At 39.2% G+C, this 17,282-nt stretch overlaps 1 protein-coding gene across 1 annotated transcript in view; it reads right to left on the bottom strand.

Annotated features, from left to right (window-relative positions):
* Nucleotides 1-6,563: 6,563 nt before the first annotated feature.
* The window catches only part of PIWIL2 (piwi like RNA-mediated gene silencing 2), a 56,203-nt gene continuing 45,484 nt past the window's right edge, over nt 6,564-17,282 (bottom strand). Inside the window, exons 20-22 of the mRNA XM_036889129.2 lie at nt 8,501-8,754; nt 7,717-7,824; nt 6,564-7,124 (exon numbers count right to left, since the gene is read on the bottom strand). Coding sequence (XP_036745024.2) covers nt 6,968-7,124; nt 7,717-7,824; nt 8,501-8,754 — 519 coding nt within the window. The 3' untranslated portion in view covers nt 6,564-6,967. The remainder of the gene's footprint in view (nt 7,125-7,716; nt 7,825-8,500; nt 8,755-17,282) is intronic.

A 17,282-nucleotide genomic window follows, 5' to 3' on the forward strand; every position in this document is an offset into this window, starting at 1 on the left:
GAAAATAAGCCACCTGCTAAACTCCCATTGTTCTGTTCTGCTGGCCATCAGGATTATTTCCTCTACAGCTAAGCCAGCTGCCACCTGGGTCTCGAAAGGATAGGCCTTCTGACAGAACTGTGGCCACTTAGCACCCCTGTTCCTTTTCTAGCTCAAGGACTGGTGCCCACCTGGCACTGTGTCTTAGTTTGCACACGGAAGGGGATCTACGTCCCACTCCGCAAGTCCTGAGGAGCCCCCATGCTGGCAGTACTCAGGACAAGAAGGCAGACAATCCCTGGAGTAGGTGGCAGGAAGAATCCACAGCTCAGTGGCAGCTTGTTCCCAAGCACTGGGTGGAGGGGGAAAAAGAAAACACTGAGGCAAAGCCAGAGCAGGCCAGATTGTTTATGCCACTCCCGAAGTGATTCGCTGGGCCCTGGGTTTTGCTGAAGTTCCAGTCTCCTCACCCTGTAATTATAGTGCTCCCGTTGGAGGAGGGGTGGGGTGACTTTTCAAGTGATTTCAAAGTAATGGTGTCCCTTGTGGAATTTCCCTCAGAGTCCCTTCATTTCTGTAATAACCCTTTATATTTGTATTTCTTGGCTAAACTTGTATTTTTCAGACATTAAGTCATCCACTGGGACTCAATCTCATCTCCAGTGGGCTGTCAGAAACAGTCCAGTCTGTACCACTCCTTCCTTGCCTGTGAAGTCCTGGAAAAGGAATGAGAAACTCAGAGGTTTAGTAAAAAGCAAGCATGGCTCTAACACACAGAGCTCTGAGAACTATGAAACCCATAAGCATATATTACAAAGGGGTGTTGATCCCTTCTTAAAACTGGGCTTCAAAAGCAATCCCACAGCTCTTGTAGGCAGTCTCAGTAGTGCTTATGGGAATAAGGCACCTGACAGAGACTGGAAGGGAGGCAGGACAAAACACCCCACCACAGGACCTATCACAGCTTTGCAATCAGAGGAGGGTAGAGCTGCCAAAGTCCACCAAAGCTGATAAGCTATCAGCAACCCAATTGGGGAACACAACGAACTATTAACACAGCTTAAAATCAAAAGGCCTTCTCTCCACACCCAACCGCACACACGCTTTAGGTATGGCTGACTGCTGCCTCGTCACTGAGCAGTACTCAGCCTTTTCAGCCTAGTGCCACATTTGGGGCCCCAATTCTACCTCTCTCTCTCACTACCTAATTATGCCTTTTTAAACTCTTACTGTTAGGCAGGAAAATAGATATGAGCGGGGTGGAAAGAGAATAAGGCAAGTAAGCCCACTAGAAGGGACTCAAAGAGTTAACCAGTAGAAATAAAAAGCTGAAGGCCAGGAGCAACTTGGCTTAGAAGTTTGAATACTCCCCAGATAAAGAAAAGTATCTCAGCATAGCCTATGTTTTCATTGTGTCAATTAGAATATACAATTGTAAGATTTACTTTAGCTTGCTCAAAGGCCCAGCTTATTTAGGTAGAATTCTGTCTTAAAGCTAAGATTGCATTTTAATCAAAAGGACAGTGGCTCAGCCCACCTTGGAGGCAGGGCAGACAGTCTTGATTGATGTTTCCAGACGGAAGCTGATATCCTGGAAAGAAATCAAAGCAGCATATTTCTTGTGTTAAGTTAAAAAAAAAAAATGTATCAAAGATGAACATTCTGGGACAATTTGGCTGGTCCGCACCTGGCCCTTTGTCGCTTTCCTAAAAAATCCTCAACTGCCTGTAAAACCCCAGACCCTGAAAGCAGCGCGCTCCTCTCTCTGAGGTCGCCCGCACTTTCTAAGTGCATAGACTTAAAATTTTATCTCAACCTTTTAGCACACCTCTTCTATGAGGTAGCTCACACTCCTTTCTCCAAGTGTGCACTTGCTCTCTTTAAATAAAGCTTAAACCTTTCAGGGCGTTCATCTCTCTCTGAGGTTGCCTGTACTTTTTCTCTTTAAATAAAACCTACTCTGCTTCACTGTGTCTCTGCCCTTCAATTCTTCGTTGCAGCTGGGTACGAGCCGAGGAAAATATACAATGCTCCCCCAACATTACTACCCCATTTCTCCTTGTCAGAATTCTAACTCTTCAAAGCCACCTTCCTTCAGTAAGTTTCCTGATTCTTCTCATGGATGTTTGAACCTTTCAAACCTTTTTTAACAGTACCCACATTAAAAAATATTTCACACTGCAACTCCAGTATAAATAATATGGCAAACAAAAATTTAACTCATTGTAAGAGTTCCTTAGTACATGCAATGTACTCATATTTTATATTTCAATTTTTTAAAAACAATAAACCTACTAAATTGATTTCATGACCCCTTATTGGGTCATGACCCACAGAATTAAAACATTTAAGTGGTTTGTGATTCTTGCATTTTCTTCATTAAAATTATTTCACTTCTATCTTTAACCTCATTAGACCTTAGTCTGTCTTGGTTATCCAAGATTTTTGTATGTACTTTCATCTCCTAAGACATCTTGCACGTAACAGATTCTTGGTTAAGTATTTGTTGGATGAATAAATAGGCCAGCTCACTAAAAATTGTTGGGCAATGTCTAAGGGAGCTAAGCCCAAAAATGTGACATTTTTGCCATTGCTATTTCCCTTCTGACAAGATACCACAGCTACCTGCCAAAAGCTATGCAGATTTCTAGCAGCATGAGTGGGACAGCCTTGGAAAAAGAGCTAGAGAAATGAGACCCAGCCCTGTGTGTCTAGGGTGGGATGGGGACTCAGACAATCCAAGCCCTTCTGAGGTTTGTGTTGATCAGGCAGGCAACCTGGTTAGCAGGGGTGGTTAGCAGTACATATAGCAGTGTATGTACTTTTATTATCAAAGAGTTTTCTTCAGTTACAGGATTCATATTTGTCTCTAATTCTGGAAAATTCTATTTTCCATATTGTATCACTCATTCTATCTTAATCTGCAGGAACTCCTATTAGACAAATTTCAGAGCTTCTCATTCTCCCTTCTCTCTTCTCCCATGTGTACCTCTCTGTGTTGCAATCCAATTGACTTCTCATTTGGTTCTCCCAGTCTGGACTAGTCTTCATAGTAACTTTTCAGCTTGTTGTCCTTCCATACGCTAGTAATAGAAATCCAGTCTACACATACCTGTGTGTGGACAGGTTTGGGGATTTCTTGTGAATGCATTTTCATCCTTAAGTTTCCTTGCTACTGTCCACCAATAGGTGCAAGGAGTCTCTACTCCCCTTCCAGGCTCCAGCTCTCTCCATCCAGGAGACTTCACTTGCAACCCTGCATCTCACAGGGTCTGAGGCTGCATGTTCTGTCCTCACCAGTAGTGAAAAACCTTGGTCCACAGGCCCCTGGATTTTGTCCACAACCCTGGAAGGTGTGTTGGCATCAACTGTTACCACTCTGGATTCTTATACCTAGAGATATTCCTTCCCCCTTCTCAATCCCCTCCTCACTCATTCCATTTCCCCCAAATTCAGCTACTTAACAGAAAAATTTTTTTCTTCCTATTTTGGCCAACATTTGTCAGTATGGTCAACTCAGTATGCCATGTTGCTAAAAGTCTCCCTTGTTTACTCATTTAAAAAAATTAATTTATTTTTTAGAGCCGTTTTAGATTAGGTTCAAAGCAAAATTGAGTGGAGGTAGAGATTTCCCATATACACACAGCCTGCCCCACTATCAACATTCCAAACAAGAATGGTTCATGTGTTACAACTGATGAACGTACATTGACACATCAAATCACTCAAAGACCATAGTTTACATTAGGGTTCATGCATAGTGTTTCACATTCTATGGGTTTGGACAAATGTGTAACATGTTACAATGTATAACATATAATATATATGCATAATGACCATTACAATACGGAATCATTTCCTTACTCTAAAAATCCTCTGTGCTCTGCCTATTCATTTCTTCCAACTCCTGATCTTTTTACTGTCTTCACTGCTTTTGCTTTTTCCAGAATGTCATATATTTGGTATCACACAGTATGTAGTCTTTTCAGATTGGTGTCTTTCACTTAGTAATACACATTTAAGGCTCCTTCATGTCTTTCTGTGGCTTGACAGCTTTTTAATCACTGAATATATATTCTATTGTGTGGGCGGACCAGTTTTATCTCTTCACCTACTAAAGGACATCTTGGTTGCTTCCAAGTTTTTACAATTATGGGGTAAACCTGCTATAAACATGTGTTCAGGTTCTTTTGTGGAGATAAGTTTTCAGTTCATTTGGGCAAATACCAGGGAGCATGATTACAAGATCGTATGGTAGGACTATGTTCAGTTTTGTAAGAAACTGCCAGACTGTCTTCCAAAGTGGCTGTACCATTTGCATTCCCACCCGCAACAAATGAGTTCCTGTGGCTCCATATCCTCATCAGCATTTGGTATTGTCATTGTTCTGCATTTTGGCCATTCTCGTAGGTATATAATTGTATCTCATTTTAATTTGTAATTTTCTAATCACCTATGATGTTCAGCATCTTTTCTTATGCTTATTTGCAATCTGTATATCTTCTTTGGTGAGATGTCTGTTCAGATCTTATTGTCCAATTTTTAATCAGATTGTTTTCTTACTGTTGAGTTTTAAGAGTCCTTTGGGTATTTCAGATACTAGTCCTTCATCAGATATATCATTAGTAAATATTTTCTCCCTGTCTGTGGCTTGTTTTCTCATTCTCTTGATTTTCCTTAGTTTTTTAAAGAAAGAAACTAAGTCCAAAGAGGAAAGGTTACTAAGAAATTGAGATAAAGCTCGGTAATATAACCAAAAGGAGAAAGTAGGGTCTTTTCCAGTAATTCCAAATCACTGAGAAATTTCAGGCACAAACTTTACATTTATAAAACATCTTCCTTTCACACACCATCTAATAAAATGATGAACAAGTACCTTGTAACACTCTATAGAAGTTAAGTTCTTTTTAGAATGAGCTCAGGAAACACTGCATCATTTAAGAATGGAGTTTCTAAATATAAATAGAAAGGAATGTAGTGGTGAAGCAGGAAGCCAGGGTGCCTCGCAAAGGTATATTTAAGGGTTACAGGCACTATGGAGCATATGCAAAGAGAGCGCAAGCATTAGAAAAAGAGGGGAAAGGCCACCCGTGAGAGCTGAAAATTAATAAGAAAAGAGATTTAAAAAACAAAATGGATGTACACACACACACAAGCCTCACTTGTCCCAGAAGTAAGACTGTTAGTGTTTTTTCCAAGAAATCTTACTGCCCGGACACAGTGAAATTACCTGGTTACTAATATTAGAGATGCACCTCACATGCTGAATAATAAATAAGTAATTCTAACATGCTGTAGCACTATGAGGAAAATAAATATATCAATTTATCAATCACAATAATTCAAACACAACTACACATTTATAGAAATTTCTTTGTATTTACTTTCTACCCCATGACCCAATCATTTCACATGCAGTCTGAGAAACAAGACAAGAAAACCAGGAATAAAAAGTTTTTTTTTGTATTATATTTGACTTCTCTGATTATATAAAAGAAAATGAGTATTAGGAAATTCAAAGAGAAATTCTTTTCAGAAGAGAGTAAGAAAACTGATCTTTAAGCCAGAGATCAGTGATCCCAACTGTCTGATTCAGTAGATTCCAGGTTTCAGCCTTACCCTTCCTCCCAGAGGTGCCCTGGAGTTCCAACGCGCGGCCCCTTAGCCTCTGCTGATGCTGCAGCAAACCAAAAACATAATGGTTTTCTTCTAAGGAGTTTTAAGCTACAGTTTCTCTTCTCACACAATCATATAAAATGGGCATTTCTGATCGTCCCCTTCTTGCCATCACACAAAAAATAAATATACATTTGAAAAGATTAAACAAAACTGGCATTTAAAACCCAGGTAAAACAAGGTAAGACTGAATTAACCCTGATGGGACTAAAAGATTTTAAAATGGAGAAAAAAATCAACACAAAAAACAGCATTTTCCCAAAACACTAAAACCCATGGGCACAGTGACAACTTTCTAAACTGAAATGTCTGGACTTTGGCAGGACCGTCACGTGTTCCAAAGCAGACTTCAGGAAATCTTAACCTAGATTCAGAAAAATTTCTAACAAAATGAGCCAGCCGCCAGGAATAGGTTATTGAGCAAGGGAAATGACTGATTCAATTTATAAGTATCTATCAACACCTGTGAGAAAGGTGAAGCAAAACACTCTTCATCATGAACCTTCCTAGCTGCTGAATGTCATGTACTCTGATTCTTAATTTAAAAACTGAAACTTACTAAATATCAGTAACAAAAGAGCAAAGGGGTGTGTGTTGAGGGGGAAGTAGGAAGAAATCAGCATGGTATACTGTAAAGCAACTGAAACAGAGGACAAACTTCACTGGGCCTCTCTCAGGAAGCCAAGGACTGTAAGGGCCCCTTTCAGAGGTTCAAAGCCAGCTCAGGTCACAGGTGTCACACACTCCATCCCTGGAGAAGATCAGGTCAGCAAGGGCCTGACTGCCACCAGCTGGGTTTGATGCATGCCTTTCACACTGCCAACAAAAGCAGTATCTTGAAAACCTTTGCCTCATGGGCCTTTTACCTTTCCCAGTTGCCCAGATAAAGTTAACTGTCCACTTGCAGAAACTTGCAATGACTTTATTCATTATCACCTCTGGAGCCAAAAGTGGGAAATGTTTACTTAGTAAGCAAGGCTTAAGGGTGTAATTGCTGCCCCTGCAGGTTTCTACAGCTCACACTGACTTTAGCAGCTCTTAAGTTTCCTGGTATTCACGCTCTCCATCAGCAGAGCAGCAGTGTTGCCATTGCTCTACAAAGGCAACAGCTAGCTGAGGCTTAGAATGGAAAAATGTCTCGGTGATACCAGGTTTAAAAGTGAAAAAAAAAAAAAAAGAAAAGGCTATCTTATCCTACTGGGTTGGTGAAAGGGAAACACCAACACAAAACCCCCTTGGGTCTCATCCTGCGCAAGTCACAGTAGAGTTCGGGAGTCGAATTCCTCTAAGCAGCAATATCCTGGCTGTCCAGTCACAGGAAGAACAGGTTCTCGCACAGCTGGATGGCCGGTTCGTGATGCAGTATCTGTCCGGACAGGAAAGCTAGCTTGTGGGCATACTTGCAAGGAGCTGGAACTCTGATGGTACCAGGCCAATTCCAGTACATGTGGCACAGTTTGAAAGTCAACCTGTCGGCCAAAAAGAAAACATGACCCTCATCCTTCTCTGCCTTCCACTGGGACATGGTTATACACTTGTGGACATATGCCACACATACTTTCCCAAACAGAGGCCTGACAAATACATGATGTCTTTTTGGAATCATGATGTTTAAGTGGAATTGTTTGTATTTCCACTCTTGGTAAGGCGAGAAGACATGGGTAAATTGTCTCACTTGTGGGGCCCCCGTCTTTATATCGAAACAAGGAGAACATACTTTCCCCTCAAGAATAGACTGCAGCAGGGTGAGCAGTCCAGCAAGTATTTATATAATCTGAGCTCAAGGGCATTTGGTCTCAAATCTGGCCATATGTCATAATCATCCAGACCAGCTTTTAAATTCAAATGCCTCAGAATGCTTTCGGGTAAGGCCTGGGCATCAGTATTTTAAAAACTCTTCAAGTAATTTTAATGTACCAGAACTACCAAACACTCCTCATAAAACACTCCTCATCACTGTGAAAGACATGAAGCAACTCCAGGGATGGACAGTGACCCCACCTTTGCTGCCTGGACAGAACTGCTTAGTGAGAATTACTTGGAAGTTACTGGTCAGCTCACCTCTGCATATGATCAGGGCTCAGGTTTGCAGTGTTGAGAACACACACGTAATGGGTAGGAATGCCACAACCCTGCCATACATGATGGGCAAGAAGGTAGAAGTCCACCCTAGGGAGGAAAAAGGCCAAAGTAGTCATATAGTCGAATCTGGCCACACAAAACTGGAAAAGATCTTGGCGATCATTCTAGCTCCTTCACCCAAGACTCAGAGAGATCAAATGTCTAGATCAAGGACATACAGGGACAAAACCATGATTACAACTAGGGTCTGCTGACTCCGAAGGCTATTTAAGAATAGTAGTAGAAACTACCATATCTGTGTACAGGTTTAGCATGCCCAGTTTCAGGAAAAGAATGCATGGCCAACATTTTATACTTAAGAGGTAAAAGCTTTATTGATTGTTAATAGATTTTTTTAAACTTTATTGTTATTATTATTTTTTTTAAACTAAGTTACAATTTATTATTATGCTTAAACATTTACAGTTTACAATTAAAAAATTGTTAGGCAAAATATTTACGTGTGCTAAACAGTGAAAAACGATCTTCTGAAGAACATCAAGAACCGATTCAGAAAAGCTAAAAAATTAGCAATTAATGCACATTACTAAGCTAATCTATGTTCTGAAGTTTTTTTAAAACTTTATTTTATAACAGTGAAATTTCTGAGCATCCTAATCCACGTCTCCAGGCAACACCACCCCCACCAAACGATTCCAATACCCAGGGAATAGATAACTTCTCTATTCTATTCTTGCTGAACCACCATGTTTTGCCCACTTACCACTCACAGCTTGTTATTGTATGATCTACCACAGTTCCAGGGGAGGGAGTCACAAAGTGCTCAGTAGCAGCCAGGTACAGATTGGCGTTGATTTTCTTCTGAACAACAAATACCACCATCTTGGGCTGATAATTCTCAAAAACTTCAAAACACTTCTGTAGCTGAGGGATCTCATAGTTGGCAACTGTCTTTAGTTGGCCATCAGACACTCCATCTCGATATACCACAATCTTCTCTGGGAGACAGTGGTTCACCTGAAATGACACCCTACTGAAGTGAGTGTGGGGCCCTGAGGCTAATGACCACAGACAGTGAGAGGCTCACTTAGAGCACAACCTGGAATCACAGCAATAGATCCCTTTGACAGCTGGGCCCAAAGCCACCATATGGGAAGGACAAAGGAAAAAGCCTCTGGTCACTTCTAGACTTCCTCAAGTTAGTGAAACACAGCAGTAAAACAGGCCAAAGATGTTATAAAATATGAAAGCAAAATAAACAAGTTATGAATCACATACATAATGGCTTATACTGTGAACCAAGTTAAAAGGAACGGTAGGAAAATTATGGGTTGAATCAATCTTCCTCATACTTGGATTTAACACTAATCGCTGTCCAGACAAAGAACAAGGTGAACTGTTAGTCCACCTTTTCTGGTGGAGCATTTAGTTTCCTCCTGCCTTCAAGAGAGGAGTCTGGTGGTGCCTTCCCATAATTGAGGTTTCTCTCAACCTCACTACTACTGACATGTGGGGCTGGATGACTGTTATGAGGAGCTGACTCTATAGGACGCTGGCCAGCATTCTTGGCCTCTACCCACTAGACACAAGTAGCAACCTCCCCCAGCAATAGTCACAAATGTCTCTAGACACTCCCTTCCGGAAGGAGAAACTGCCCCCAGCTGAGAACCACTGCACTAACCAAAGGACACAGAGATGATTCAAGCCAGCCAACAGAGCTCCTCCCTCTCTCTCAATCTCCAGCAGAACATGAAAAACATGTTGCATTTAGTCCTCTGTGGTGGTGCCTCGTCAGGTCTCTGCTTCTGGAACTCCAACTACTCTGGCTCCTGTCCATTTTCCAGCTTGATGCTCAATCTTCTCAAAATTCCTCTGAGACTCTCCATGATCTTACCAATTAATTCCAATTGTGCTCATGTCAAGCACATTTCTGTGACTTCCCAAGCACCCCTGATAGACTGAACCACAAGTTACCAGGTAGGTAGCACAGGCTCTTAGATCTGGAAGAAACACTCCTTTCATTGAGGAAACAGGAAGTATGCTGGATCTGGGGTCAGGAGGCCTGGGGCAGAGGTTGACCTTGGCTATGATCTTGAAGACTCAGTTTCCTCAGTTAAAAAATGGAAATAAATGACCACCATATCTTCTTCTCAGGGTTGTTAAGAGGGATGAATAATAAATATGTATGTATGTATTTTTTAAAGGCTGTACAAAAAAGTTAAGACTGAGCTAGATCACAGAAATACAGATATTGTGAAGAGGAAGGGCATTATGAGATCAGTGGAGTGAAAAGTAGAATCAAATTCACCTTAAGTATTCACTGACATCACTTCTTTCATTAAAATTTGAGTCAACCACTGAGTGTAAAACACTCTACTTGTAATTTAAGCTTCCAGTAGAAGGGAAAGACATAATTCCTGTTGTCAAAGAGCTTAAAAATCTAATAGTCATCAGCACTACTAACTTGTCTAGGTCACCTTGTCTGTTCTCCTTCATAAATCTTAAGACTATGGTTTAGGGAGGGGTCAGGATATGAAATAGATCATAATACTGAACATAAATGGTAAATGTATATTATTAAACCACTTCAGTCAGAGGGTAACCATATGAAATAATAAATTAACAAGTTCCCTGAAAGCAGGACTGTGCTTGTTTGGTTTGGTATCCTCAGCACTGAGTACAATGGTGATAGATAGTCAAGTAGAAAAGAAGTATTTGCTGAATGTTTGAGATGTTCTTTAACATGTAGCTCTATTCATTCACAGAACAACACTTAATGCCCACTTGATGTGAGTTATTGTGCTCGTCTCAGAAAATTTTAAAACTACTTTGATACCATCCAAATATTCATGGAACTTGAACCAGAACTGGGGAGACAAGACATATAAAGCAAATGGTTCTCAACACATTAAAAATAACACAATAAAGGTATAAGTAAAATGCTGAGATCAGAGAAGTATAAGACATTTGTTTTCTAGAGGGAGAAGTAAATGCTATGCCTCAAGAAAAGGTGTGATGAAAGAATTAGCAGACAATTTGGTCAACAAAGAAAGGGAAAAAGGTTCCAGGTAGAACATGAACAAAGGGCTAGATTTTAGTTGCACAAGGGCCAAGAAAATGCCTGAAGACCATTCTATACAAACAGTCCCTCATTTAAGAGATTACTCTGCCAACATTCTGCAAAACAGATTGATGATGAAGAAGAACATGTATTAGGAGATCACCTCCAGTTCAGAAAGTCAAAAGACAGAATACTTTCCTTCCCGTGAAAACACCAGAAAAATAAAAATATGAAAATCACACATATATGAGACTAGCAATGATCAGCAAATCCAAGAAAGCCTTCATAAACTGCACTCCAGAGAAAGGAACCATCACAGGTGGGCAGTAAGCTTCTCAAGTTCCCATGGGACAAATGCCAGGAGTGTGGGCAGCAAGAAGAGAAGGCCTGAGGTCTTAGAAATGTTACCAAGTCAAGAAGAGGCCCGACAGACAGGATTCTGGGGAGGCAGAGAAGTAGGAAGCACCAGGGATCTGTCTCCCCACCTAGATACTGGTAGAACCTATCTGATGTTAACTATTTTAGAACTCTGTCATCCGTTGAAGACTTGCAACTTCCAAGGGAGGACCTGAACAGTAAACTGCAGTTAATTTTAGCTCTTAGCACAACAGCAGCCACACTACAGACCCTGTCCTACAAATACTGGGATCTGTGCTCTAATTGCTGATTGCTGCTTCTGCTCACAGAAGTACAGACAAAGGGTTGGTGGCCTCCCCTTCCAGCTGAAGTGACCTGCAGGGGATGTGATGGGCCAGTATCATCCCCCTGACCAATGCTTCACTTTTGTTTTTTCTTCTTTTGGGAGCCAGACGTTGAAGACTAAAGCATTCAAAACAACTGCACATATAGGAAAGATTAGAAAGTAAGCATGCAAACCCAGGGAAAACTCAGAAAAGACCTGAGAAGACCTCAAATTTACACCACAGGCTGAGTCCCAGCATAGACACAGCCTATAATAATCAAAACAAACAAAAAGCAGAAAACCTGGGAAGGGAAAAAAAATCTGATTTCCAAAGTTACTACATTAGATTCAAATGTCCAGTTTTCAAGAAAAAGTTATGATATACAAAGAAACAGGACAGTATGGCCCATTCAAAGGAAAAAAAATTAAATCAACAGTAATTTGTCCCTGGGAAAGACGTGACAGCAGATATACTAGCCAAAGAATTTAAAACCATTGTCTTAAAGATGCTCAAAGAAAAAAAGGAAGATATCAGAGAAAGTAAACAATGTATTTAAAAAATGGAAATAGCAATAAAAAGAAAATCTAAAAAGTAACCAAAAAGAAATTCTGGAGCTGAAAAGTACAATAACAGAAATGAGAAATTACTGGACAGATTCAAAGGCAGCTTTGGGCAGGCAGAAGAAAGAATCAGCAAACTTGAAGATAGCACCATGGAAATCATCACATAGGTGGTATAGACATAAAAAAGACTGAAGAGAAAAGAGCCTAAGAGACCTGTGGGACATCATCCAATGACCAACATACACATCTGGGAGTCCCAGTAGGAGGACCAAGGGGCAGAGAGAATATCTGAAGAAATAATGCCTGAAAACTTCCCAAATTTGATGAAAGATATGAATATAAACATTCAAGAAGCTCAGCAAATCTCAAGTAAGGTTAATTCAAAGAGACCCGCACTAAGAAACATTATAATCAAATTTTCAAAAGCCAAAGAGAAACAGAATTCCAAAAGCAGCAAGAGAGAAGTCAATCATCACATTCAAAGGATTCTCAGTAAGTTTATAAGCAGATTGCTCATCATAAACTTTGGAGGTCAGAGTGCAGTGGATTGATACATCCACAGTGCTAAAGAAAAAACCTGTCATCCAAAACTTAAACCAGCAAAACAGTCTTTCAAAAGTGAAGAAATTAAGACATCCCCAGATAAATTAGAAAAAAAGCTGAGGGAGTTTATCAATAGATATGCCCTGCAAGAAATGTTCAAGGGAGTACTATAGGATGAAATGAAAGGACACTAGACAGTAATGTGAAGCCATGTGGAGAAACAAAGATCTCAATAAAAGAATAAGCTGAGATTTATAAATCAAGGGCAATTATAAAAGCTAGTATTACTGTAACAATGGTTGTAACTACCCTTTTTGTTCTATACATGACTTAAGAGACTAGTACTCTTAAAGACAAAAATTACTAGTCTAAAATCTACTATTATTGTAACTTTGGTTTGTAACTCCGAATCTTGTTTTTTACATGATTTAAGAGACATGTATTTAAAAGAATTCTTAGTTCATGTTTTTAGGCAGATAATGTATAAAGATGTAATTTTGTGACATACCAACCAAATGGGGTAGGAACTGAGAGCAATTTTTGTATGATATTAAAGTTAAGCTGCTATATACTCAAATTAGAGTGTTAAAACTTTAGGATGTTAAGAGTTATTCTCATGGTACCACAGGTAATACAGCTACTGAACATACACTAAATGAGAATGGAATTTAACCATTTCACTACCAAATAAAAGACAAAAGAGGACAGTAATGTAGTAAGTGAAGGACAAAAAAAGCTATAAGGTATACAGAAAACAAATAGCAAAATGTCAGAAGTCCCTCATCGGTAATTTACTTTAAATGTAAATGGATTAAACTCTCCAATCAAAAGACAGAGACTGAGAGAATAGATTAAAACACATGATCCACCTATACGCTGTCTACAAAAAACTCCTTTTAGATCCAAAGACACAGACTGAAAGTGAAAGAATGGAAAAAGATATTCCATGCAAATAGTAATGAAAAGAGGACAGGGGTGGCTACTATTATCAGACAAAATAGACTTTAAATAAAAAACAGTTAAAAGAGACAAAGAAGGACATTATATATTAATAGAAGGTTCAAGACTGCAAGGAGATGTAACAATTATAAGCATTTATACAGCTAATGACAAACCATCAAAATATACGAAGTAAAAACTGACAGAATTGAAGCGAGAATCATTACAGAAATGCAGATCAAAACTACAGTGAAATACCACCTCATACCCATTAGGAAGGCTATATAAAAATAAAAACAGAAAACAAGCATTGGCAAGGATGTGGAGAAATTGGGACCCTTGTACACTGTTGGTGGGAATGTAAAACACTGCAGCCACTATATAAAATAGTATGGGGGCACCTCAAAAAGTTAAAAATAGACTTACCATATGACCAAGCAATTCCACTTCTGGATGCAGACTTACAAGAGCCCAAGTCAGGGTCCTGAGAGACATTTGCACACCCATGATCACAGCAGCATTATTCACAGTAACTAAACAATGTGGAAGCCATGCAATTGTCATCAACAGATGAACAGATAAGCAAAATATGGTCTATTCATACAATGGAATATTCTTTGCCTTTAAGGGGAGGAAATTCTGCAATATACTACAATATGAGTGAACTTTGTGGACATTATGCTATGTGAACTAAGCTAGTCACATAAAGAATTACTGTACGATTCCATTTATATGAGTTACCTGGTCAAAATCACAGAGACAAAAAGAAACAGGCTGGGGGAAGGGTTAAGGAGTTGTGTTTAATGGGGACAGAGTTTTAGTTTTACAAGATGAAAAGAGTAATGGGGATGGATGGTGGTGATGGTTGCACATTATAAATGTATTTAATATACTGTAAGTATACTGAACTGTATACTTAAAAATGGCTAAGACAGTAGGTTTGTTATGAGTATTTTATTCAATTTTTAAAAATCGGAAAAAAAAATGAGAGGAAACCAGGCAAATTAGCAACTGTGGGTACTGGAAGGGCAGGCTGAAGTCTGGAAAATTCCCCAAACAAAAATCACTTGCTCAAGATACTGTTCTACTCCAATCTCTTCCTCACTATGCTGTGAAAAGGTGGAACTGAAAAGCAGAAAGAACCCATACAACAACCACCTGCAACCGCTGATTTCAAAGGCATCATTAGCCTGCTTGCCCTTTACAGCCTAGGGTCAAACACTAGCCAAAACCAGTCTAGCCCTCTGTAGTAGCAACCACAGGCAAAGCCCCATCAGTAGCAACAGGGCCTGAATGAACCAAGGCTGAGTTTAACTGCCCTAAAGTTTAAGACAAACAACAGATGAATTCAACATCTAGTAATTACCACACATGACAGATAAAGATGAGGCAAGTGTTAAGAATGTAGCTTGGTTTTGATTTTCACACTTAAATAGAAAGAAATGCTGGGACTCATATTCACATACTAGGTTTCAGTGGTCCATGAGACACTCAAAGCAGAGAGGTCAAGCAGGCAGTTGGAGATATGGTTTAGGAGCTCAGATGAATGGTATGGGCTAGAGCGGTGGTTTCCAGTTCATGCTCTGGGATTTCACTTCCCTACCCAGGAGTCCCTGAGACATTTCTGGAAGTCCACAAGGTCAAGACTATTTTCACTATGATACTACCACATAACCTGTCATTTTCATTCTAATTCTCTTCAAATATATGGTAAAATTTTTATGAGAATAAATGATGTGAGACATTACAATAGACTAAATGTAGAATTTACTTGCCTTTTGCTAACCCAACATTAAAGGTGTTTGCAAAAGTGTAAAACTATGGCACTTTTTTCACTAAACATTTTGGAAGTATTTTTAATTTAAAATGCTATGTTATTAACATGGACTTGAGTTTATTGTTGCTTTTCTTATTTCTGAGATATAACCGACATATTACTTTCGGGTATAGGATACAATCATTTGATATTTGTATACATTACAAAATGATCAATAAGCTGAGTTAACATCCATCACGTGTTAAAAATTTGTGATGAGAACTTTTAAGACCTACTTTCTTAGCAACTTTCAAGTATGTGATACAATATTATTAACTGCAGTCACCATGCTGTACATTACATCCCCATGACTTATTTTATAATTGTAAGTTTGTACCTCTGACCCCCTTCACCCATTTGCTCACCACCCAACTCCCCTGCCTCCGGTAACCACGAATCTGTTCTCTCTAGGATCTTGGGGTTTTGTTTTGTTTTTAGATTTCACATGTAAGTGAGATCATATGGTATTTGTCTTTCTTTGACTTACTTCAGTTAGCATAATGCTCTCAAGGTTCATCCACGTTGCTGCAAATGACAAGATTTCTTTTTTATGGCTAAATAATATACCATAGTACACATATATACACATTTCCTTTATACATTCATCTGTCAATGGACACTTAGATTGTTTCCATGTCTTGGCTATTGTAAAATATGCCTGCAATGAACATAGGGATGCATTATCTCTTCATGTTAGTGTCTTCATTTTCTTTGGATAAATAACCAGAAATGAAATTACTAGGTCATAGGGTATTTCTATTTTTAATGTTTTGAAGAACCTCCAGACTGTTTCCATAGCAGCAGCACCAATTTACATTCCCACCAACAGTGCACAGTGGTTCCGTTTTCTCCACCATCCTCACCAATACTTATTTCTTGTCTCATTTTAAAATAAATTCAAAAAAATAAATTTTTTTAACTTCTAAATGGCTATTGATAGATATATATAAAACCATATAAACAAAAACTTTGGATTTAAGAATGTAAAGGGTTCCTTATACCAAAAAACTTGAGAACTACTGGGCTAGAGATATAAATCTAAATACAGATATTTAATACAGCCATAGATGTGCTTAAGCTTGCCTGTGATCTTCAGGTGGCTGACTAGGAACTCTGAGAAACCCTGCAATTGAGGACAATTTGAGAAGCCAGAGAAAAATACACAAACAGCTAAGTGAAGGCCTTAGATTCAACAGTATCACAGGCAAATGGGGGCCCAGGAACAAGCCATGCTTTTGAGTCTGTTTCTTCCCTGGTGGCATTTGCTGATTCCACAAGGTTTACCTAAAAGGCTAGGAGATTAGGGAGCACTTTTTTTCTTTTAGTAGCTTTACTGAGATACAATTTGCTATACCATAAAAGGCACCCTCTTAAGGTATAAAAGTCAAACATTTTTACATTTATAGAATTTTGCACAATCTAACTTTAGAATGCCTGAATTACCTACCCTGAAAGGTAACATCATGCCCATTAGCAGACCCTCCGCACTGCCCCAACCCTACCTCCTGGAACACATCAACATACTTTCTGACTCTGGATTAGTCTATTCTGGACAAGCAAAATCACATAATATATGGTCTGTTGTGACTAAATGATTTCATTTAGCATAATGTTTTCACAGTTTAAACAAGTCATGGCCTATATCAGTCCTTCATTCCTTTTTGTTGCTAAATAATATTCATTTGTAGGATATATCACATTGTTTGTCCATTCAATAGTTCACAGACATTTTGATTGTTTCCATTTTGGCTAATACTCCATAATATTATGAACCTTTATGTACAAGTTTTTAAGTGGACATATGTTTCCAATTCTCTTGGGTATATACCTAGGAATAGAATTGCTGGGTCATACGGTAACTTCTTGAGGAACTGCCACTGCTTTCCAAAGCAGCTCCACCAATTTTACATCTCTACCAGCAGTGTATGAAGGCTCCAATT

The sequence above is a fragment of the Manis pentadactyla genome, chromosome 1 (genome assembly GCF_030020395.1).
Source record: "Manis pentadactyla isolate mManPen7 chromosome 1, mManPen7.hap1, whole genome shotgun sequence".
Classification (NCBI taxonomy): Eukaryota; Metazoa; Chordata; class Mammalia; order Pholidota; family Manidae; genus Manis; species Manis pentadactyla.